Here is a 23,604-nt window from a genome sequence, read left to right on the forward strand (position 1 = left end):
GCTGCAATAGGACCAGGGATAGGGCTTAGTCTCTCGTTTAAAATGTCAACCTTACACCTGAAAATAAATCATTTTACGCCAAACAAACCTATCGTGCAGTTCACATTAAAATCTCCATTCCTCTCTCCCGTTTCTCCTCCGTCAAGAGAAGTTGTAAGTTAATAACTCTCCATACATATTTGTTTGTCGAGTCTGACCTGGCTGCATTTTAACACTGTGTCCTTTTTGTCTTTTTTTTTTCAGGAATGGGTGACAGCCACAGATATCAAAGTGACCCTGAACAGGCTCAACACATTCGGAGATGAAGTTTTCAATGATCCCAAGGTCCTGAAATCCTACTACTACGCTATCTCAGACTTTGCAGTGGGAGGAAGGTGAGAGTGGTTGCCTCGGCATTATGCTATCTCTATCTTGCAACAGCTTTTGGCAGCTTCCACTGCCTGGCTTTTCCCTTGTGTACAGATTCTTTTCCATTTTATTTTACCAATACCATTGAGTATAGCAATTTCACACACACAAATGTATTTTTTATGAATAATTCATCGTACAAGTTTTTATTTTATTTGGAATTAGAAATTAGAGCATAAAAAGAAAAAATGGCAACAAATAATGTATTCCTATAAAATTCCTTTAAAGGATGAGGCCCTGTCTGTTAGCCACACAGCGTGTCTTCTTTAGTGCAGATTCACACACAAAATGTCTAATCCACGATCGTTATCAAACCTCAAGTGCTCACAATGGATGTTTTTGTCTGGGTGATGTTAGCTAAATCAATCATCTAAAGTAGCATAGTCTGATGACTTTTGATCAAGTTCATATCTGGCCCCATTTTTACTTTTGTGTGGGTTCATTCTCAGTGGCTCAACCAAGAATCCCCCAAAACTATCCCTCCCTAGTTTTGAACTGAAAAGCCAGAAGAGAAGAGGGGATTCTGACACGTGTTAAACTTACCCCTTGCCGCTGCAGTGTCTTTTCACCTTAATCTGTTTTGAAATATAGAGCAGATTTTCATTACACAGCCACGTTGTTGGCATTCCTGCCTGGTTGTGCTGGATTATAGTCCACGGACGCCGGAATGGGGCGGGCCCCGACATGACGACAGAGTTGAGTCCAAAGACCAGGCCAGTCCAAGCTCTGGTGTAGTAGGCCTACTCTACCTGGTCTACTCACTGGTCAGCCATGTCAGCACATCTACCAGCGAGCCTATATATTCTGAGTGGTAACTGGATCTAACTCATAGTACAGGTATTACAAAATGGAAAAGACAGTGAGGGAGGTTTGCTTGCTTTTTTTTTTTTTTTAAGATAAACAGCCTTTTCTGTTTAATAGGCCTCTAATGCTATAGTGTCTTCCTTCCTGTTGTCAATTTTTCCACACTTCGCTGCCAAGGAAAACTTGAAACAATACCCAAAGATTGCTGCCATGCAAGTCTTCTCTTGTTCGGAAGGGCTCTTTCGAGGTGTCTCAGGTGGAGAATGTTCAGCCCTTCAGCATTGGGCAAACCCAATGGAGTTATCAGTCTAAATAAAACTCTCCCAGTGCTGAAATTGATTTGGCTAAAGGTGTAATAGGAATGTATTTGTTGATGGATCATTAAGTCAAATTATTTTGAAGTGTTTTTGTGATTCCTAACAACACGTACTTTGAGTTATGACTTTCAAACGAACAAGATGTAGGCTACAAATAGTGGTGTGTTAGATGGAGTCCACGTTGACGTCCAAGTTTCTGCTATCGGTCAAATGTAGATAGATGAACACCTATTTGTAGATGACTGTAAATATAATCATGCTACTATCATGTGATAACAGGTCACCCACTTAAAAAGCTTGCATACAAAGGTGACTGATATGATTGCGATGAAAATCAATGCAGTTGATATACCATATGGTTGGAGTGTTAGACTGTTTAACCAAGTAATTAAGTCTGTTAGGTTAATAAATAACTGAGTCCCATTTGATATTTACAGTCAGGTCCTCTAAGACCAGTGCAAAAGACCACTGGTCAGAGACCATATTCATAAAGCTTCTCAGAGTAGAAGTGCTGATCTAGGATCAGTTTTGCCGTTTACATCATAATGAATAAGATGACATAGACAGCGGGAACTTGATCCTCCTCAGAGAGGCTTTGTGAATATGGCCCAGATGTTTGAATTGTGCATTGTAACTCTCACGATGACAGACTCCACTGTTCTCTGCTGTTCCAGGTGCAAGTGCAATGGCCATGCGAGTGAGTGTGCAAAAAATAACGGTTTCGGCAAGCCGGTTTGCAACTGCAAGCACAACACGGAGGGCGATGACTGCAATGTGTGCAAGCCGTTCTACAACGACCGTCCCTGGAGGAGAGCTACAGCCAATAACCCTAACGAGTGTCTGCGTAAGTCCCCTGCCACCCCAAATCGTACCCTATTCCCTATATAGTGCACCACTTTTGACCAGAGCTCTGGACCCTAGTCAGGGGCCCTGGTCAAAAGTAGTGCACTACATGGGGACTAGGATACTATTTGGGACACAACCCAAGAGATGAGTATCTGCGTAAATCCCATAGCAAGAGATCCTTCCTGTTTCTAGGCAGGCCAGGCAGACATTCATATCATACTGCAAATGCATAACTAATCAGGTTCAGAACAGTCCACACCACACTTCTCACACCCACTTCCACACCCACCTCAATCTGCTTCAGGCCACATAATCTGCCATTTAGGGGAAAGTACGCCTGATATGTGCCAAATGAAATGCCCCACCCTTTAATGCAGGGAAGATTCAGTATGATATTGAATTTCCATATGTGTTTCTACCACCACCTCTCACATATACTTTGAACCGATCATACATTGTCCCTAAAACGTTATGGGGTAAACTGATGGCTTGTTTACCAAAGCCTGGTATGTAAAATGTGCTTTTCCCACTCTGAAATCCGTCAGTTTAAATTCTACTGCTTCCTCCCTAATAAACACATATATTGATCTCACGCACACAAAAACGAATGGCTACTTTTTCTGGTGGTCCCAGCGTGCAACTGTAATGGCAAGAGTGCAGAGTGCTACTTCGACCCTGAGCTCTACCGTGCCACCGGCCACGGAGGACACTGCCGCAACTGTGCCGACTACACAGGCGGGCCCAACTGTGAGCGCTGCCTGGACAACTACTACAGAGACACATCTGGCACCCGCTGCCTGCCCTGCAGCTGCAACCCAGTAGGTAAGTGTCTGGAGTCTATACCAATAAATCCTTATGTGCATCCAAAATGGCACTCTATTCCCTACATAGTGTACTACTTTTGACCAGAGGGCTATAGGCCCTGGTCAAAAGTTGTGCACTACATAGGGAATAGGGTGCCATTTGGGATGCAGATGTACTGTTTCTATTGGGGTTAAAGGATAAGTCCAGTATGAAGCCAGGCTTTGTTGTGAAGGGGCTGCCCTTGGTGCTGTTTTATGGGATTCAGCGACTAAGTCTTAATTAGGGCTGGGAATTGCAAGGGACCTCACAATATGATACTTGGGTGCCGATACAATATGTGTTGCGATTTGATACTGACATTTTATTGTAATTTGATGTTCCAAACATATTGCTCCATTTACTGTATGTCTGCTGCAGAGAGACAAAAGAGAGGGTGATCATTTTTGATCAGTAATGGAAATAAAAGACCTGGAGAACATGTTGACTCACTATTTAAAAAGAAGCTATAGGATGAAAAATAACAGCGTTTTCATACATCCTCTGCTCTGTAACCTCATATGCTACCCTTATTGTGCAATGTGTAACCTAATGAAAACCACTGCAGAACGCATGTGACATCGATACTGCTTTAGCTGCCAATACGGGTTATTAGAACAAGACTGTCCGCATGTCGAGTGAATTACCTGTGCTCTTAACATGATTGTCTGCATGTGTGTTAAGAGGTCAACCAATTAATCGGCATGGCCGATTATCTTATAAAAAAAACTATCAGTCTTCACATAATCACTAGTTAACTACACATTGTTTATGATATTACTAGGTTAACTAGCTTGTCCTGCGTTGCATATAATCTATGCGGTGCCTGTTAATTTATCATTGAATCACAGCCTACTTCAACTTTGCCAAACTGGTGATTTAACAAAAGCGCATTTGCAAAAAGGCACATTAATTTCACAAATGTACCGAACCATAGACATCAATGCCTTTCTTAAAATCAGTACACAGAAGTATATTATTTTAAACCTGCATATTTAGTTAAAATAAATGCATGTTAGCTGGTAATATTAACTAGGGAAATTGTCACTTCTCTTGCGTTCAGTGCAAGCAGAGTCAGGGTATATGCAACAGTTTGGGCCGCCTGGCTCATTGCAAACTGTGTTTTCTTCCTAAGAAAGAAATTAATTAGACAGAGTCTTACATAATTATCACTTAACATTGAAGGTTGTGCTTTGTAACAGCAATATTTAGACTTAGGGTTGCCGCTCGTTCGACAAAATACGTAAGGGTTCTGTATTTCATTGAATTAATAAACATTTTGTTTTCGAAATGATAGTTTCAGGATTTGACCATAATAATGACCTAAGGCTCGTATTTCTGTGTTATTATACACTGCTCAAAAAAATAAAGGAAAGGGAACACTAAAATAACACATCCTAGATCTGAATGAATGAAATATTCTTATTAAATCCTTTTTTCTTTACATAGTTGAATGTGCTGACAACAAAATCACACAAAAATGATCAATGGTAATCAAATTTATCAACCCATGGAGGTCTGGATTTGGAGTCACACTCAAAATTAAAGTGGACAACCACACTACAGGCTGATCCAACTTTGATGTAATGTCCTTAAAACAAGTCAAAATGAGGCTCAGTAGTGTGTGTGGCCTCCACGTGCCTGTATGACCTCCCGACAACGTCTGGGCATGCTCCTAATGAGGTGGCGGATGGTCTCCTGAGGGATCTCCTCCCAGACCTGGACTAAAACATCCGCCAACTCCTGGACAGTGTGGTGCAACGTGGCGTTGGTGGATGGAGCGAGACATGATGTCCCAGATGTGCTCAATTGGATTCAGGTCTGGGGAATGGGCGGGCCAGTCCATAGCATCAATACCTTCCTCTTGCAGGAACTGCTGGCACACTCCAGCCACATGAGGTCTAGCATTGTCTTGCATTAGGAGGAACCCAGGGCCAAACGCACCAGCATATGGTCTCACAAGGGGTCTGATTATCTCATCCTGGAACCTAATGGCAGTCAGGCTACCTCTGGCGAGCACATGGAGAGCTGTGCGGCCCCCCAAAGAAATGCCACCCCACACCATGACTGACCCACCGCCAAACCGCCCTCCATGTGCTCGCCAGAGGTTGCCTGACTGCCATTAGGTACTGAGATAAGATCCTCAAACCGCCCTCCATGCCAAAATTCATTCAGATCTAGGATGTGTTATTTTAGTGTTCCCTTTATTTTTTTTGAGCAGTGTACAGTGCCTTGCGAAAGTATTCGCCCCCCTTGAACTTTGCGACCTTTTGCCACATTTCAGGCTTCAAACATAAAGATATAAAACTGTATTTTTTTGTGAAGAATCAACAACAAGTGGGACACAATCATGAAGTGGAACGACATTTATTGAATATTTCAAACTTTTTTAACAAATCAAAAACTGAAAAATTGGGCGTGCAAAATTATTCAGCCCCTTTACTTTCAGTGCAGCAAACTCTCTCCAGAAGTTCAGTGAGGATCTCTGAATGATCCAATGTTGACCTAAATGACTAATGATGATAAATACAATCCACCTGTGTGTAATCAAGTCTCCGTATCACTGTGATAGTCTCAGAGGTCCGTCAAAAGCGCAGAGAGCATCATGAAGAACAAGGAACACACCAGGCAGGTCCGAGATACTGTTGTGAAGAAGTTTAAAGCCGGATTTGGATACAAAAAGATTTCCCAAGCTTTAAACATCCCAATGAGCACTGTGCAAGCAATAATACTGAAATGGAAGGAGTATCAGACCACTGCAAATCTACCAAGACCTGGCCGTCCCTCTAAACTTTCAGCTCATACAAGGAGAAGACTGATCAGAGATGCAGCCAAGAGGCCCATGATCACTCTGGATGAACTGCAGAGATCTACAGCTGAGGTGGGAGACTCTGTCCATAGGACAACAATCAGTCGTATATTGCACAAATCTGGCCTTTATGGAAGAGTGGCAAGAAGAAAGCCATTTCTTAAAGATATCCATAAAAAGTGTTGTTTAAAGTTTGCCACAAGCCACCTGGGAGACACACCAAACATGTGGAAGAAGGTGCTCTGGTCAGATGAAACCAAAATATAACTTTTTGTCAACAATGCAAAACGTTATGTTTTTTGTAAAAGAAACACAGCTGAACACACCATCCCCACTGTTAAACATGGTGGTGGCAGCATCATGGTTTGGGCCTGCTTTTCTTCAGCAGGGACAGGGAAGATGGTTAAAATTGATGGGAAGATGGATGGAGCCAAATACAGGACCATTCTGGAAGAAAACCTGATGGAGTCTGCAAAAGACCTGAGACTGGGACGGAGATTTGTCTTCCAACAAGACAATGATCCAAAACATAAAGCAAAATCTACAATGGAATGGTTCAAAAATAAACATATCCAGGTGTTACAATGGCCAAGTCAAAGTCCAGACCTGAATCCAATCGAGAATCTGTGGAAAGAACTGAAAACTGCTGTTCACAAATGCTCTCCATCCAACCTCACTGAGCTCGAGCTGTTTTGCAAGGAGGAATGGGAAAAAATTTCAGTCTCTCGATGTGCAAAACTGATAGAGACATACCCCAAGCGACTTACAGCTGTAATCGCAGCAAAAGGTGGCGCTACAAAGTATTAACTTAAGGGGGCTGAATAATTTTGCACGCCCAATTTTTCAGTTTTTGATTTGTTAAAAAAGTTTGAAATATCCAATAAATGTCGTTCCACTTCATGATTGTGTCCCACTTGTTGTTGATTCTTCACAAAAAAATACAGTTTTATATCTTTATGTTTGAAGCCTGAAATGTGGCAAAAGGTCGCAAAGTCCAAGGGGGCCGAATACTTTCGCAAGGCACTGTATTATGTTAAGTTAAAATAAGAGGGTTCATTGTTCATTCAGTATTGTTGTAATTGTCATTATTACAAATCTATATAAAAATCGGCCAATTTAATCGGTACCGGCTTTTTTTTGGTCTTCCAATAATCGGTATCGGCGTTGAAAAATCCTAATCGGTCGATCTCTGTGTGTGGCAGTGTGCTGAAATGATGAACTGAGGTTGATCTGTGCTTCTATTTCCTCTACTGCCAGGCTCTCTGGCTACTCAGTGTGACAAAACAGGACGCTGCAGCTGTAAACCCGGTGTGATGGGGGACAAGTGTGACCGCTGCCAACCTGGCTTTCACACGTTGACCGAAGCAGGCTGCAGGTAAAAACCAGCACTAACAAGCCAATCAGTGTTACCAGCCACTCAGCATGTCATATTTATCTTTTTACTGCTCCAGATCAAACAATCTTAACGTTTTATTATGGTTCCTTCTAATGTATTTATCGTTTGCGCATCATGTGTTTATTTGGGAGTGAGATGGAGCCCGTCAATTTTAGGGTGTATCCCAAATGTAAAAAAATTATGTAACATTTATTGAACTTGGCAAGTCAGTTAAGAACAAATTCTTATTTACAATGACGGCCTACCCCAACCAAACCTGGATGACGCTGGGCCAATTGTGTGCCGCCCTATCACAGCCGGATGTGTAACAACCTGGATTCGAACCCGGGACTGTAGGGTTCAGTGCCTCTTGCACTGAGATGCAGTGCCTTCGACCGCTGCGCCACTCGGGACCCTACTCCCAATATAGCACACTACCTTTGACCAGGGCCCTGTTCATACGTAGTGCACTATAGAGGGAATAGGAATCCATTTTGGATGCAGTTTAGAGTTCTGCGCCAGGCCAGTAATTGTCCTTTTACTTTATTTAAGGGAATAAACATGCTCGCAGCAGGTCTGCTTTAGATGGTGGCTGTCTGACCCATACTGTTCTTCCCCTCTCCCCTCCATCGTCCCTCTGCTATCCAGACCTTGCTCCTGTAACCCTTCCGGAAGCACACAGGAGTGTGATGTCCAGACAGGCCGTTGCCAGTGCAAGGACAACGTGGAGGGCTTCAGCTGTGACAGGTCAGCGTCAGACCTACTCGCTCCCTCCGCCACAGGGATTCATTACACAGACACACACACAACAAAGACAGCACACACACAAACATGATTTCCTTATACCAAAAAGATACTCTAACAAGGTGTGTTTTCAGTTAGGGATGTATTTTTGTCTGGGAATAGTTATGGGTTTAGAGTGACACAGGGTTACGAAAGACTGTCACTTAGGCAGTGAGATACGAGTTGGCTCCATTCGGCTCGTGCAACACAGTTTACGGGAATTGTTCATTGGGGAGGTAAACTGTTTTAAAGGTACTTTGCTTTGCAGCATTTCAGCTCCTCTTCTGTTATCACATCCTTATGTTGAACTACAAATGTTTAAAAGCAGCCCCTGACACACAGAAACACAGGAGAGTACCCCTCTCTCAGTGAAAGAATGCTCTGTATGTGTGCAAAAATGGAATTAGACCGGCCACATGGTTCCCCTAGCAGCGAAGGAGAAAATAGCCCATAGATAGCTCACCCCTCCCCACTGAGACAGACTGGCAGCCAGGCCTTCTATGGCTTCTCCCAAGCCCAGTCACCCAGCCAGTCACCGCTGGCTTGTTTGCTGCCTGGAACACTCTTCTCTCTGCCTTTGTGCAATGGCCACCACCTAACCCCCTCTCACCCCTCTACCCCAGATCTCCCACCCCCAAAAACAGCACCTTTCCCCTCCACAGCCCCAGCTCCACAGATGCTAGTGGGTGACACATTCCTCCCAGCCACCCAGCTGGGCCACAGATGGAATGAATAATAATAATAATGAGTATATTTGTCCCAAATAGCACCCTATTCCCTATAATGTGGCCTGGTCAAAAGTAGTGCACCATATAAGGAATAGGATGCCATTTGGCAGATGCTGCATGGTCACTCACAACAAGAGACTGAAATTACAGACCGGTGTTTGTCTGTCTGCCTTTTAGACGACAGCAGTTTCACAGTCTAATAAATTGTCATTCTCTCTGGCTGTCATTCGATTAAACTGTCAACGTATTTTAATCTCTGTTGAAATGTATACCCATATGATATGAGGACTCAAAAGGCAATGTAGGACTCATTATAGAATATAAGCTATGTCTCAAACTGAATGTCAATAGTTTCACATACAGTGCTTTAAGTATTCATACCCCTTGGCTACATAAGTATGCACACCCCTGACTGAGTCAATACATGTTATTAATACACGCTACCTTTGGTAGCGATTACACCTGTGAGTCTTTCTGGGTAAGTCTCGGTGAGCATTTCACACCTGGATTGTACAATATTTGCAAATGTTTTTTATTTTTTATTCTTCAAGCTCTGTCAAGTTGGGTGTTGATTGTTGCTAAACAGACATTTTTAAGTCTTGCCATAGATTTTCAAGTACATTTAAGTCAAAACTGTAACTCGGCCACTCGGGAACATTGTGTTTTGGTAAGCAACTCCAGTGTGGATTTGGCCTTGTGTTTTAGGTTATTGTCCGGCTGAAAGGTGAATTTATCTCCCAGTGTCTGGTGGAAAGCAGAATGAACTAGGTTTTCCTCTGGGATTCTGCCTGTTCTTAGCTCCATTCAGTTTATTTTTTTATCCCGAAAACTCTCTAGTCCTTAACGATTACAAGCATAACCATGACATGATGCAGCCACCACTATGCTTGAAAATATGGAGAGTGGTACTCAGTAATGTGTTGTATTGGATTTTCCCCAAACATAACTTTGTTTCAGGACAAAAAGTTAATTGCTTTGCCACATTTCTTTGCAGTATTACTTTGGTGCCTTGTTGCAAACAGGATTAATGTTTTGGAATATTTTATTGTGTACATGCTTCCTTTTCACTCTGTCAATTAGGTTAGTATTGTCGTATAACTACAATATTGTTGCGCCATCCTCATTTTTTTTCCTATCACAGCCATTAAACTCTGTAACTGTTTTAAAGTTACCGTTGACCTCATGGTGAAATCCCTGAGTTGTTTCCTTTCTCTCCAGCAACTGAGTTAGGAAGGATGTCTATCTTTGTGGTGACTGGGTGTATTAATACACCATCCAAAGTGTAATTAATAACTGCACCATGCTTAAAGAGATATTCAATGTCTGCTTTTTACATTTTTAGCCGTCTACCAATAGGTGCTCGTTGTGAGGTATTGCAAAACCTCCCTGGTCTTTGGGGTTGAATCTGTGTTGAAATGCACTGCTCGACTGAGGGACCTTACAATTATCTGTATGTGGGGTACAGAGATGAGGTAGTCATTCAGAAATCATGTTAACAATTATTGCACACAGTGAGTCCATGCAACTTATTATGTGACTTGTTAAGCACATTTTTACTCCTGAACTTAAAGGGATGAATACTTATTGACGCAAGACATTTCAGCTTTTCATTTGTAAAAATAAAAAATCTACTTTGACATTATGGGGTATTGTGTGTAGGCCAGTGACACAGAATCTCAATTTAATCCATTTTAAATTCAGGCTGTAACACAACAAAATGTAGAAAAGGTCAAGGGGTGTGAATACTTTCTGAAGGCACTGTATCCAATCCTAAAGCCTAATTTTACCTCAGTTTTGTACTGGCAACTTTTTATGAAATCGATTGACTATATGTTGACTATCTATTTGCAGATTTAGACTTACCCATTGCGCATATCATTTTTTATGGACGTTGCAATTAAAAGGCTGTGGTTTATTTTAGGTGTAAGCTGGGCTACTTCAACATGGACCCGCAGAACCCTCAGGGTTGCACTCCGTGCTTCTGCTTCCAGCATTCCTCTGTCTGTGAGAGCGCTGAAGGCTACAGCATTGACACAGTCTCCTCCACCTTCAACCGAGGTGAGCCCATACACACCTTTTCATTATGGGCCGTTCTGGCTCGGACAAGGCCTATAATTTATTACGCTGGAGGAAGTTTCTAGAAATATTCCAGAAGTATGCAAATATCACTGTTAAGTTTTGGAACAGATATTTGTGATGTAAAGTTATTTGATAGAATTGAATGTAACACATTTGAAACCTGTTCCTAGATGATGAGCAGTGGACAGGCCAGCAGCGTGACAGCTCCAGTGTTTCAGTCCAGTGGTCCACTGGTGGGGAGATCTCCCTCATCTCCGATGACTACTTCCCAATGTACTTTGTGGCTCCAGGTACTCTGTGACTGACACTAACTCAACAACTTTTATTGTGAAAAATGCATTTAAATGTGTTTATTTATTTTTTTGAGGACTTCATTTAAGTGAGCCTATGGGGAAACCATGTGATTGCCCCAAAGACCTATGGGAGATGGTGTCTTATCTAAAATGTGGCAACATTGTTGAAGTGATCCTAACAAGTATTTTTTGTTATGTCATTACTATAGAGCGGTTCCTGGGCAATCAGCTGCTGAGCTACGGCCAGAACCTCACCCTGAACTTCCGGGTGGACAGGAGAGACACACGTCTCTCAGCCGAGGATGTGGTTCTGGAGGGGGCTGGTCTCAGAGTGGCTGTGCCTCTCATTGCTCAGGGAAATGCCTATCCCGGAGAGAACATGCAGACGTTTGTGTTCAGGTGTGTAGAAATCATACAGACGTAACCCAGAGATGTGTATAGAATACCAGCATAACAAAAGTTCATCATTTGAAGTTGGCTTTTTACTGCATATTCTGTTGTAATAACATAATTTAGAAATTGTCACATAGAAAGCAAACGCATAAAGTTGTCGTACGTTATCTGATGTTGTGAATGCCCCACTAACTGTTTTTTTTCTTCTGTCAGGCTCCACGACAGCACAGACTATCCCTGGAGGCCCACCCTCACTCACTCAGAGTTCCAGAAGCTTCTGCACAATCTGACGTCCATCAAGATCCGTGGCACCTACAGCGAGAGAAGTGTGCACTCACTCTTCCACTCACCCCATTTCACTATGTAACCCATGCATATATCCTGCTTCAGGGCCTGTATTCATAAAGGATCTTCGAGCAGGACTACTGATCTATGATCATGTTTCCCCTGTCCATATAATCTTATATATTATGATCTAAAACACACAAAAAAACGGATCCTAGGTCAGCACTGCTACTTAGAGGCGCTTTATGAATATGGGCGTAGGACTACAGTAGTATCTGTCGGATTGGACCATGACAAGCGGCAAGTTAGTTCGGTCTAGCGAACTGATAAGCTTGAATTTCATATCCTTTTATCAGTTCTGAGGACATCATGGAGAGGATGTTGGAACTCCAGTCTAGTCATTATATTAGTGCGCAGGTTGTGGCTGAATACTTCTCATTTCCCCTAATGACACAACGAGGTGGTGATTTACCCTGTTATTGAAGTCATCAGATCCTCTCAGAACAAATATCCACATAAATCTAAGAACAAAGCCATATATTAATATTCAGTTACCCCATTACTTTAGACATGACCAGTGAGGCCTAATCAATGCATTAAAAATGAAAAGCTGGGAGACAAGAATGTTGGTGGTCTGTATCTTTGATTCCATGTTCACGACGGTAGGCAAGGCACTTTGGTCACCGTTTCAGCCTAGTGGTCTTTCTTAAGACAAGATACGCATATGATCTAATCAGCGCTCATGGCTCCCCAGGTGCTGGTTACCTTGACGATGTGAAGCTTATCACGGCGAAGAAAGGTCCCGGGAGCCCAGCTCGCTGGGTAGAGAAGTGTACCTGCCCTCAAGGCTACGTGGGACAGCACTGTGAGAGCTGCGCCCTGAGATACAGGAGGAGCAGACCAGACCTGGGGCCCTTCAGTTCCTGTGACTCCTGCAACTGTAACGGACACAGTGACATGTGCAACCCCGACACAGGTCAGTGAGATGGCAATGACAGGGGTGAGTCCCAAATGGTCCCTATGTAGTGCACTACTTTAGAGCCGGGCCCATAAGGAAATGATAAAGCCCAGAGGACTAGAGGATAGAGACAAGTCCTCAATCACCACATGACTGGTTGGGTAAATGTCCCAGACAGGAGTCATGCAGTAGACTTGGGCACCTGTGACTGTATTTGTATCTGCTTGGCGAATTGTGTCTGTGTTTGGAACTGCGGGGGGTTCAACATTAAATGTCCCCTTTATAGTACAGTGGAACAGAACAGAGAGTAACAGATCACACTGTCATCCAGTAATAACCCACTGCTATAAAGAGATTTATCTGTGTGCCCAATGGTTTCAAACATGACTGATAGGCAGGCTACTCTTTCCTCATCTACTCTAAAGAGGTGTCTGGATGGAAAAATAGTGGGGCCCTTTAAACTCATCTTAGACTCCCCTCTGGTGGCGGCTAGAGGCATGACGTGTGTGTTTTCGACACGTCTGTTTGAAGGGATGTGTGACTGCCTACACAACACAGCTGGGCTCAGTTGTGAGAGATGTAAAGACGGTTACTATGGAGACTCCACTGTGGGGAGTTCCAGCGACTGCAAGCCCTGCCCCTGCCCCGGAGGATCCACTTGTGCTGTTGTGCCCAAGACAAAGGAGGTTGTCTGCACCAACTGTCCTACTGGAACCACAGGTAATAATAAATGATTTGCTGTACACTTTTTTATTAAATATATAAATAATCTGGTATTGAGACAGACAATAGACTTTAGACAACCGACTTTGTCGATACATAGAACCACAAGTAATTAGAACTGGTTGGAGTACTCTGTAGATTGTTTTGAAAGTCTTTAAAAATATTTTGGGTCGGCAGGGTAGCCTAGTGGTTAGTGTTGGACTAGTAACCGAAAGGTTGCAAGTTCAAATCCCCGAGCTGACACGGTACGCATCTGTCGTTCTGCCCCTGAACAGGCAGTTAACCCACTGTTCCTAGGCTGTCATTGAAAATAATAATTTGTTCTTAACTGACTTGCCTAGTTAAATAAAGGTAAAATAAATCAACTTTAATTATTTACTATTAATTCACAAAATATTAAAATACACAGTTAAAAACATAAATAATATTTCCAAATTGTGTATTGTATGTACAGTGCCTTGCGAAAGTATTCGGCCCCCTTGAACTTTGCGACCTTTTGCCACATTTCAGGCTTCAAACATAAAGATATAAAACTGTATTTTTTTGTGAAGAATCAACAACAAGTGGGACACAATCATGAAGTGGAACGACATTTATTGGATATTTCAAACTTTTTTAACAAATCAAAAACTGAAAAATTGGGCGTGCAAAATTATTCAGCCCCCTTAAGTTAATACTTTGTAGCGCCACCTTTTGCTGCAATTACAGCTGTAAGTCGCTTGGGGTATGTCTCTATCAGTTTTGCACATCGAGAGACTGACATTTTTTCCCATTCCTCCTTGCAAAACAGCTCGAGCTCAGTGAGGTTGGATGGAGAGCATTTGTGAACAGCAGTTTTCAGTTCTTTCCACAGATTCTCGATTGGATTGAGGTCTGGACTTTGACTTGGCCATTCTAACACCTGGATATGTTTATTTTTTAACCATTCCATTGTAGATTTTGCTTTATGTTTTGGATCATTGTCTTGTTGGAAGACAAATCTCCGTCCCAGTCTCAGGTCTTTTGCAGACTCCATCAGGTTTTCTTCCAGAATGGTCCTGTATTTGGCTCCATCCATCTTCCCATCAATTTTAACCATCTTCCCTGTCCCTGCTGAAGAAAAGCAGGCCCAAACCATGATGCTGCCACCACCATGTTTGACAGTGGGGATGGTGTGTTCAGCTGTGTTGCTTTTACGCCAAACATAACGTTTTGCATTGTTGCCAAAAAGTTCAATTTTGGTTTCATCTGACCAGAGCACCTTCTTCCACATGTTTGGTGTGTCTCCCAGGTGGCTTGTGGCAAACTTTAAACGACACTTTTTATGGATATCTTTAAGAAATGGCTTTCTTCTTGCCACTCTTCCATAAAGGCCAGATTTGTGCAATATACGACTGATTGTTGTCCTATGGACAGAGTCTCCCACCTCAGCTGTAGATCTCTGCAGTTCATCCAGAGTGATCATGGGCCTCTTGGCTGCATCTCTGATCAGTCTTCTCCTTGTATGAGCTGAAAGTTTAGAGGGACGGCCAGGTCTTGGTAGATTTGCAGTGGTCTGATACTCCTTCCATTTCAATATTATCGCTTGCACAGTGCTCCTTGGGATGTTTAAAGCTTGGGAAATCTTTTTGTATCCAAATCCGGCTTTAAACTTCTTCACAACAGTATCTCGGACCTGCCTGGTGTGTTCCTTGTTCTTCATGATGCTCTCTACGCTTTTAACGGACCTCTGAGACTATCACAGTGCAGGTGCATTTATACGGAGACTTGATTACACACAGGTGGATTGTATTTATCATCATTAGTCATTTAGGTCAACATTGGATCATTCAGAGATCCTCACTGAACTTCTGGAGAGAGTTTGCTGCACTGAAAGTAAAGGGGCTGAATAATTTTGCACGCCCAATTTTTCAGTTTTTGATTTGTTAAAAAAGTTTGAAATATCCAATAAATGTCGTTCCACTTCATGATTGTGTCCCACTTGTTGTTGATTCTCCACAAAAAAAATACAGTTTTATATCTTTATGTTTGAAGGCTGAAATGTGGCAAAAGGTCGCAAAGTTCAAGGGGGCCGAATACTTTCGCAAGGCACTGTACTTATTTCTTAATTTAGTTTAGAAGTTGTTGGTATGTTCATATTCACATAATCCAAACTATGAATTGCGTCTTTCTGCAGGCAAGCGCTGCGAGCTGTGTGACGACGGTTTCTTCGGAGACCCCCTGGGGGAGAACGGACAGGTGAGGGTCTGTCGGGCCTGTAAGTGTAGCGACAACATCGACCCCAACGCTGTGGGCAACTGTGACAGAGAGACCGGGGAGTGCCTCAAGTGTATCTACAACACAGACGGCTTCTTCTGTGACCGTTGCAAAGAGGGCTTCTATGGAAACCCGCTGGCCACCAACCCCAACGACAAGTGCAAAGGTAAGACGAGAAAATGACCAGCATGACTTTTGGATCAGTGTGTGTGTATACTCGCGTTCCACATACTGTACAGATAGATATGGCTGATGTGTTTATTGGTAGTAACGGGGGTCTCTTCCCCCTCCTGTGTTAATGGGGGTCTCTTCCCCCTCCTGTCCCCAAATAGACAGTGTTCTGTTCCATTGTACCGTGCGTACAGTTCAGATAAGATGTACTATACAGAGGTGACTGATGCTTGCTGTGTTAGCCATGGATTTCTCTTGTCTCCCCTGTCCCCAGCCTGCTCCTGCTCTCCATATGGCACAGTGGACAGACAGACCAGCTGTCTACAGGTCACAGGCCAGTGCCAGTGTTTCCCCCACGTCACCAACAGGGACTGCAGTGCCTGTCAGCCTGGCTTCTTCAACCTGCGGAGCGGAACAGGCTGTGAACAGTCAGTAACAGTACCCACTTTGCCAAGTGTTTCTTAGTAGGAATAGAGGTCTATGAAGCTTTTCCCTGTCTGATTTTGATCACTGTACCTCAACTGTTGATTTTTTCTTATTGGAAATAGAGGGCTGTAATACGTTCTCTGTCGGATTTGGATCGCTGGTATGTTTCTAAGTTGTAATGTGACTTTACCTTCTTTGATATCATGACAGATGCAACTGCAATTCTATTGGGTCCACCAACGGTCAGTGTGACATCGGTTCCGGTCAGTGTGAATGCCAGCCCGGCATCACCGGTCAGCGCTGTGAACGCTGTGAGGTCAACTTCTTCGGATTCGGATTGTCAGGCTGCAAACGTACGCTTTCTCTTTTTTAAATCTCACTCTAATCTCTCTTTAACATGATAACTCTGAGAATGCGCCTTAATGAGCCATGCAGTTGTGTGTGACTATATTACTTGAGTAGGTTGTGACATGGTCTAATGGGAAGAGAATATCGTCATAACCTGAAGACTGTCGAACTGTATTTATTGTTATGTATTTTCAACCTCCGCTCTGAAATCACACTCATGTTTCAAGAGCCTCTTTAATTTTGGCCAGTTTCTCATCTCTCTTTATTTTTCTGCTGCTCTAGCGTGCGACTGTGACCCAGAGGGCTCCTCGACAGCCCAGTGTAAAGAAGATGGCCGCTGTGCGTGCCTTCCAGGCTTTGTGGGAGCCAGGTGTGACATGTGTGAGGAGAACTACTTCTACAACCGCTCTACTCCCGGCTGCCAGCAGTGTCCGTCCTGTTACTCCCTCGTCAGAGACAAGGTAAAGAATCTTGGTCTTTTCGTCAGTGGATTATTTTGTCAAAGTTGAGTTCTATCACACCATCTCTTCTCCGTCCTTTCCGGTCTCTCCACTGTCTCTGTCCAATAAACTTCAAATATGAAATATAAAATATTTTAAAATATATATTTAATAAAGTTGAGTGTGCTTAACATGTCTGTACAGCTGCATGGGAACCCACTCTAAGCCTTGTGGTTTTACTCTTACGTAGGTGAACCAGCAGAGACAGAAGCTGCATGACCTGCAGACTTTGATTGACAACCTGGGCTCCATGTCAGAGACTGTGAGTGACAAGGCGTTTGAGGACCGACTGAAGGAGGCAGAAAAATCCATCATGGACCTACTGGACGAGGCTCAGACCAGCAAAGGTGCAGCAGGCCTTGACCCTTTCGGGGATTTTATGATGTTGACATGTAATGTCTCGCTTGCTTGAAGAGATGCTGTTCTATTCAATAACCATTAGATTAAATTGATCATATGAATTTTTTAGGACATAATGGGTCAATCAAACAAACGTTATTGTCCCGAGAGGGGAATTTGACGGTGTCACTAGGTTGAAACAATGCTGTTCTTGTCAACTAGAATTAGATCAAATGAATCATGAATTTGAGTTTGTTTTTTGTTTTTATTGAAAGATTTAGGCAGAGATTAAACCCCGGTGTCCGGGGCCACACATGTACATATATAAAATGAAATGTCCCTTTTTCAGGACCCTGTCAAAGATAATTCGTAAAAAGGGTTTAAACACTGTTTTCTATGTTTGTTCAATGAACCATAAACAATTAATGAACATGCACCTGTGGAACGGTCATTAAGACTAACAGCTTACAGACGGTAATTAAAATCACAGTTATGAAAACCTAGGACACAAAAGATGCCTTTCTACTGACTCTGGAAAAACACCAAAAGAAAGATGCCCAGGGTCCCTGCTCATCTGAGTGAATGTGCCTTAGGCATGCTGCAAGGAGGCATGAGGACTGCAGATGTGGCCACGGCAATAAATTGCCATATGTCCATACTGTGAGACGCCTAAGACAGCGCTGCAGGGAGACAGGATGGACAGCTCATCGTCCTCGCAGTGGCAGACCACGTGTAACAACACCTGCACAGAATTGGTACGTCCGAACATCACACCTGCGGGACAGGTACAGGATGGCAACAACAACTGCCTGAGTTACACCAGGAACGCACAATCCCTGCATCAGTGCTCAGACTGTCCACAATAGGCTGAGAGAAGCTGGACTGAGGGCTTGTAGGCCTGTTGTCTGGTGAGGACCTGCCTTACATCACCGGCAACAACGTCGCCTATGGACACAAACCCACCATCGCTGGACCAAAAAGTGCTCTTCACTGACTAGTTGCGGTTTTGTCTCCCAGGGGTGATGTTCAGATTTGCGTTTATCGTCGAAGTAATGAGCGTTACAGCGAGGCCTGTACTCTGGAGCGGGATCGATTTGGAGGGGGCTGTGTGTCACAGCATCATCGGACTGAGCTTGTTGTCATTGCAGGCAATCTCAACGCTCTGCGTTACAGGGAAGACATCCTTCTCCCTCATGCGGTACCCTTCCTGTAGGCTCATCCTGACATGACCCTCCAGCATGATAATGCCACCAGCCATACTGCTCATTCTGTGCGTGATTTCCTGCAAGACAGGATGTCAGTGTTCTGCCATGGCCAGCGAAGAGCCAGGATCTCAATCCCATTGAGCACGTCTGGGATCGGAGGGTGAGGGCTAGGGCCATTCCCCCCAGAAATGTCTGGGAACTTGCAGGTGCCTTGGTGGAAGTTTGGGGTAACATCTCACACAAGAACTGGCAAATCTGTTGCAGTCCATGAGGAGATGATGCACTGCAGTACTTAATGCAGCTGGTGGCCACACCAGATACTGACTGTTACTTTGTTCAGGGACACATTATTCCATTTCTGTTAGCCACATGTCTGTGGAACTTGTTCAGTTCATGTCTCAGTTGTTGAATCTTATGTTCGTACAAATGTTTACACATGTTAAGTTTGCTGAAAGTAAATGCAGTTGACAGTGAGAGGACGTTTATTTTTTGGCTGAGTTTACATTGGAGTATTTCCACTCAGAATGGGAGTTGTGAATGCTGCTTTTGTTTTTTCAGATGTGGACAAAGGCCTGCTGGAGCGCCTGGGGAAACTGAACAGCACACTGACCACTCAGTGGAATCGTTTGCAGAACATCAGGAACACCGTGGACAACACTGGAACCCAAGCCGACAAGGCCCGCAACCGGGTCCGAGACGCCGAGAACCTGATCGGCCTCGCCCGCGAGGAACTGGATAAGGCCAAGGATGCCATCAGCAAACTGGTGGGTTGGTAACTAAGGATGCATCCCGAATGTTACCCTATTCCCAATATAGTACACCACTTGCTCATATGGCCCTGGTCAAAAGGAGTGAATTATTTCGGGGAAAGGATGCCATTTGGGACGCAACCTAAGACACTTGGAGGACTGATCGCATGATCTCACAGCATTATCGAATTTGGATGTAGTATATTTTTATTGTTACTGTTCTTGTTGCGTAAACCCTTAGTTTATGTTTGTTCCCAACCATAGCACACTGATGAATGCCTTCGTCCTGCATGAGAGAAACAACAGGAAGTTCATTGATTCCCTACTTTATTATTTTTCTCCTCCAGGACTTCAAAGCACCCTCCATCAGTGGAGATCCCAACAACATGACCCTTCTGGCAGAGGAGGCTCGCAATCTGGCCGACAAGTGAGGACTGTAGCTACAATGATGAAATAATTATGTTCTCTGAAATGTATTGCTCCATACAATCCACTCTGGTTTCCTGATATGCAATTCTTCTGAGTGGGAGGGGGGGAAAGTGCACATGCCAAATAATAAACACCCTATCACCACTTTTGATCTTATTATTTTATTATATTCTTGCGCTGCAAGAAACCAAAAGACAGCTTTCTGCTTTGTCTATGAAAAACAAATCCAATCCCTCTGTTTCCTCTGCAGACATAAAATGGACGCGGATCAAATTGAGAAGATCGCAAAAGATGCCAATGACACGTCCACCAAGGCTCTCAACCTGCTGACAAAGACTCTAGATGGCGAGGGCAAGACCAACCAAGACATTGATGAGCTCAACAGGAAGTATGTCACTGTCTGCAACAGCACTTTTCTGTGATTCCTCTCTCTCTCTCTCTATCTCCTAAAAACTACAATTAAATCATACTAACGTTGATCCTGTCTGGAGAATGTCTTATAAGCTCGTACAGGTTCAAATCCCCTCAACAGTTTTATAATTGAACTATCATGTTCATCCACTCAGGTACAATGAGGCAAAGGACCTGGCCAAGAACCTGGAGAAACAGGCCAACAAGGTGCATGCTGAGGCAGAGGAGGCAGGCGACAAAGCCCTGAAGATCTACGCTAACCTGACAAGCCTGCCACCTTTCAACACCAAATCACTGGAGGTCAGTTACCATGTCTCCATCCCAAATGGCACCCTATTCTCTATATAGTGCACTACTGGTCAAAAGTGGTGCACTAGAAATGGAGTAAGGAGCCATTTGGGATACGGCCACTCATCAGGAATAATTTCAATGAGTTGATGTATTTAACAAACCTTTGAAATATGTTCCCAGTCTGAGTGAGTGACAGGTTACTCTTCAGAGTCATTGAAAGGGTTTGTGTATCACAAGACATACATGTAAAGGGCCGTCGGACATTACTGAAGTAGTTTTAAAGTCTGGAAGGATAACTTATCTTGACATCTGATTATAGGACGAAGCGAGCAAGATCAAGAAGGAAGCGTCTGACCTGGACAAGCTGATTGACAAGACCGAGAAAGAGTACAACGACTTGAGGGATGATCTGCGAGGGAAGGAGACTGAGGTCCGCAAGCTGCTGGAGAAGGGCAAGACGGAGCAGCAGGTAGGACAAGAGAACTTTACTTGGGGTTGCAAAAATTCCGATAACTTTCCCAAAATGTCCAGGTTTTCCAGAAATCCCGGTTGGAGAACTCCCAGATTTCCTGCTAATTCCCTCCTGATTCCAGGAATCTTCCAACCAGGAGTTCTGGAAAACCTGGGAATTTTGGGAAAGTCACCAGAATTTCACAACTCTACTTTTATTTTGTCTTTCTGGTGTCTATAAGCTTTGCTCTAAATAGATCTATGTCTCATGTAGAGCTTGTGATGGTTTCACTCCCTTTGAAATTGCTAGTGTGTGTGTCCATTTTAAGATTTAGCTTTAACATGCCTCATTAAACAAGGCATGCAATTGAAAATGACCACATTTGCATATGTGATGAATTACCACAGCATTGATTGGCCTCCTCACTCGTTCAGCCACTAAGTATAGTGATAATGAGCAAGCCGTGAAGTCAGAATTATTCTTATTAATTGAGCTGTTTTGTCTGTTTTTGTTGTCCATGGGTTGTGTCCCAAGTGGCACCATATTTCCTATAAACTGCACTACATTTCCCAGAGCCCTATGGGGAATAGGGTGCCACTTGTTATACAATGGAACTAATGACTGTCTCTATCTGTCCCTGCAGACTGCCGATCAGTTGCTGGCTCGTGTCGATGCTGCCAAGGCGCTGGCTGAGGAGGCCGCCAAGAAGGGGAGGACCACCTACCAGGAGGCCCAAGACATTCTGGGAAATCTGAGAGGTACTTAGTAGCAGGGCTGGTGAAGAGGCCAGGGAAATGCCCCTTTCTGCCTGATGGTACAGGATTTATTCAGAATGGTTGGCGTGAAAACCATATCGAGACCACAATGCATTTAGCCTCAGATGGATGTTAAAGAGAGGATATATAAAATATGGTTATAGTATTGAGATAGTGTGTTTACTCAACCTTTCTTCTCATTGTCTTTGGTGCGTCCAACACAGACTTTGACAAGCGGGTGAATGACAACAAGACAGCAGCTGAGGACGCCATGAAGAGAATCCCAGAGATCAACGCTACCATCATCGCGGCCAATGAGAAGACCAAGCAGGCTGAGGGGGCACTAGGCAACGCAGCTGCAGATGCCAAGGAGGCCAAGAGCAAGGCAGAGGAGGCAGAAAAGATAGCCAGCGCTGTGCAGAAGGTACATAATATTACTGGTATATTGTTATATTATAGCTAGGTAATTCATGACCATTTATGCTACTGTCTTGAGATGACGTGGCCAAAATCAGTGGTGGCCTCTTGATATAAACGGTGTTTCTCAGTAGATTAAATGTTTTGAATATCTATTATTTTTGTGGTCATCAAATGTGATGTTTCACATAGAATAATAAACCCACTTTCAAACTGACAACATGCACTAACCCCCCTCTGTCCGCCCCTCATCTGATGTATCAAATAATAAACTATTCAACCTATAAGAAATTGTATACCTGCTTTCAAATTGTCAACATGCATTAATCCCCCTCTGTCTGTTCACCCCACAGGGTTCTGCTAAGACCAAGGCGGATGCAGAGAAGGCCTTTGAGGACACTATGATGCTGGATGGGGAGGTGAACGGCATGATGGACCAGCTGAGTGCAGCCGAGGCAGAGCTGGCCAAGAAGAAAGCTGAGGCCGACCAGGACATGATGATGGCTAGCATGGTGCGTGTCTGTCTGGTCGGCATCCCAAATGGCCCCCTATTCCCTGTGTAGTGCACTACATCTGACCACGGCCAATAGGGCTCTCGTCAAAGGTAGTGTATCATATAGGGAAATAGGGTGCCATTTGGGATGTAATGTTCTCTGTCTGTGGCTCTGTTGTTTAAATCCAATGATGTCATTAGATTCTCATAACCTTAGGAACCCAATACTTAGGAATTCCTAGAAGATCTCTTTGGGTTGGAAACCAGAGAGCTCTGAGAATGTTTGAATAGAAGCCGTCTACACAGAGCTTGAGTTGCTCAATGTTTGTAGTTCTTGTCAAAGTTGTTTAGAGAAAAAATAAACAATGAGGCTAAACATTAAGCAAAGGAAGTGGATGAACACTGCTGAGGATTAAGGAAGTCTCACAAGTGTTTTACAATTGTTTTTGTTCGTTGTGGTCTGAAATTCTGACTCTGACATGTCAACTATGTTGTTTTGGTATTTCAGGCATCGGACAATGCGAAGGAAGCGGAGGACAACGCCCGCAAAGCCAAGAGTGCTGTCAGGACTGTTCTCAACACCATCAACGACCTGCTCAAGTCACTGGGTGAGTGAATGGTATTTGATTAAGCAAACTGGTTATTTTTGTGTAGGTGAGAATACAAGCAGGGATATAATTTAGTATTGTCATTTTATGTAATCATTGTTTCTGGCTTGTGCATTGTGTGTAAGCAAACAATAT

The 23,604-nt window shown here is 43.5% G+C and overlaps 1 protein-coding gene across 1 annotated transcript in view; it reads left to right on the plus strand.

Annotated features, from left to right (window-relative positions):
* lamc1 (laminin, gamma 1) overlaps positions 1-23,604 on the plus strand; it is an 80,216-nt gene that overhangs the window by 51,764 nt on the left and 4,848 nt on the right. Inside the window, exons 3-27 of the mRNA XM_021589534.3 lie at positions 244-374; positions 2,204-2,373; positions 3,009-3,197; positions 7,282-7,399; positions 8,048-8,146; positions 10,832-10,968; positions 11,160-11,279; positions 11,492-11,681; positions 11,889-12,001; positions 12,715-12,936; positions 13,450-13,638; positions 15,797-16,042; positions 16,322-16,475; positions 16,684-16,826; positions 17,104-17,282; positions 17,512-17,668; positions 19,424-19,629; positions 19,962-20,041; positions 20,294-20,431; positions 20,610-20,754; positions 21,065-21,214; positions 21,840-21,954; positions 22,176-22,375; positions 22,722-22,880; positions 23,370-23,469. Coding sequence (XP_021445209.3) covers positions 244-374; positions 2,204-2,373; positions 3,009-3,197; positions 7,282-7,399; positions 8,048-8,146; positions 10,832-10,968; positions 11,160-11,279; positions 11,492-11,681; positions 11,889-12,001; positions 12,715-12,936; positions 13,450-13,638; positions 15,797-16,042; positions 16,322-16,475; positions 16,684-16,826; positions 17,104-17,282; positions 17,512-17,668; positions 19,424-19,629; positions 19,962-20,041; positions 20,294-20,431; positions 20,610-20,754; positions 21,065-21,214; positions 21,840-21,954; positions 22,176-22,375; positions 22,722-22,880; positions 23,370-23,469 — 3,850 coding nt within the window. The remainder of the gene's footprint in view (positions 1-243; positions 375-2,203; positions 2,374-3,008; positions 3,198-7,281; positions 7,400-8,047; positions 8,147-10,831; positions 10,969-11,159; positions 11,280-11,491; positions 11,682-11,888; positions 12,002-12,714; positions 12,937-13,449; positions 13,639-15,796; positions 16,043-16,321; positions 16,476-16,683; positions 16,827-17,103; positions 17,283-17,511; positions 17,669-19,423; positions 19,630-19,961; positions 20,042-20,293; positions 20,432-20,609; positions 20,755-21,064; positions 21,215-21,839; positions 21,955-22,175; positions 22,376-22,721; positions 22,881-23,369; positions 23,470-23,604) is intronic.

This window comes from Oncorhynchus mykiss, chromosome 28 (genome assembly GCF_057628025.1).
Source record: "Oncorhynchus mykiss isolate SJ-2025 chromosome 28, ASM5762802v1, whole genome shotgun sequence".
Lineage (NCBI taxonomy): Eukaryota > Metazoa > Chordata > Actinopteri > Salmoniformes > Salmonidae > Oncorhynchus > Oncorhynchus mykiss.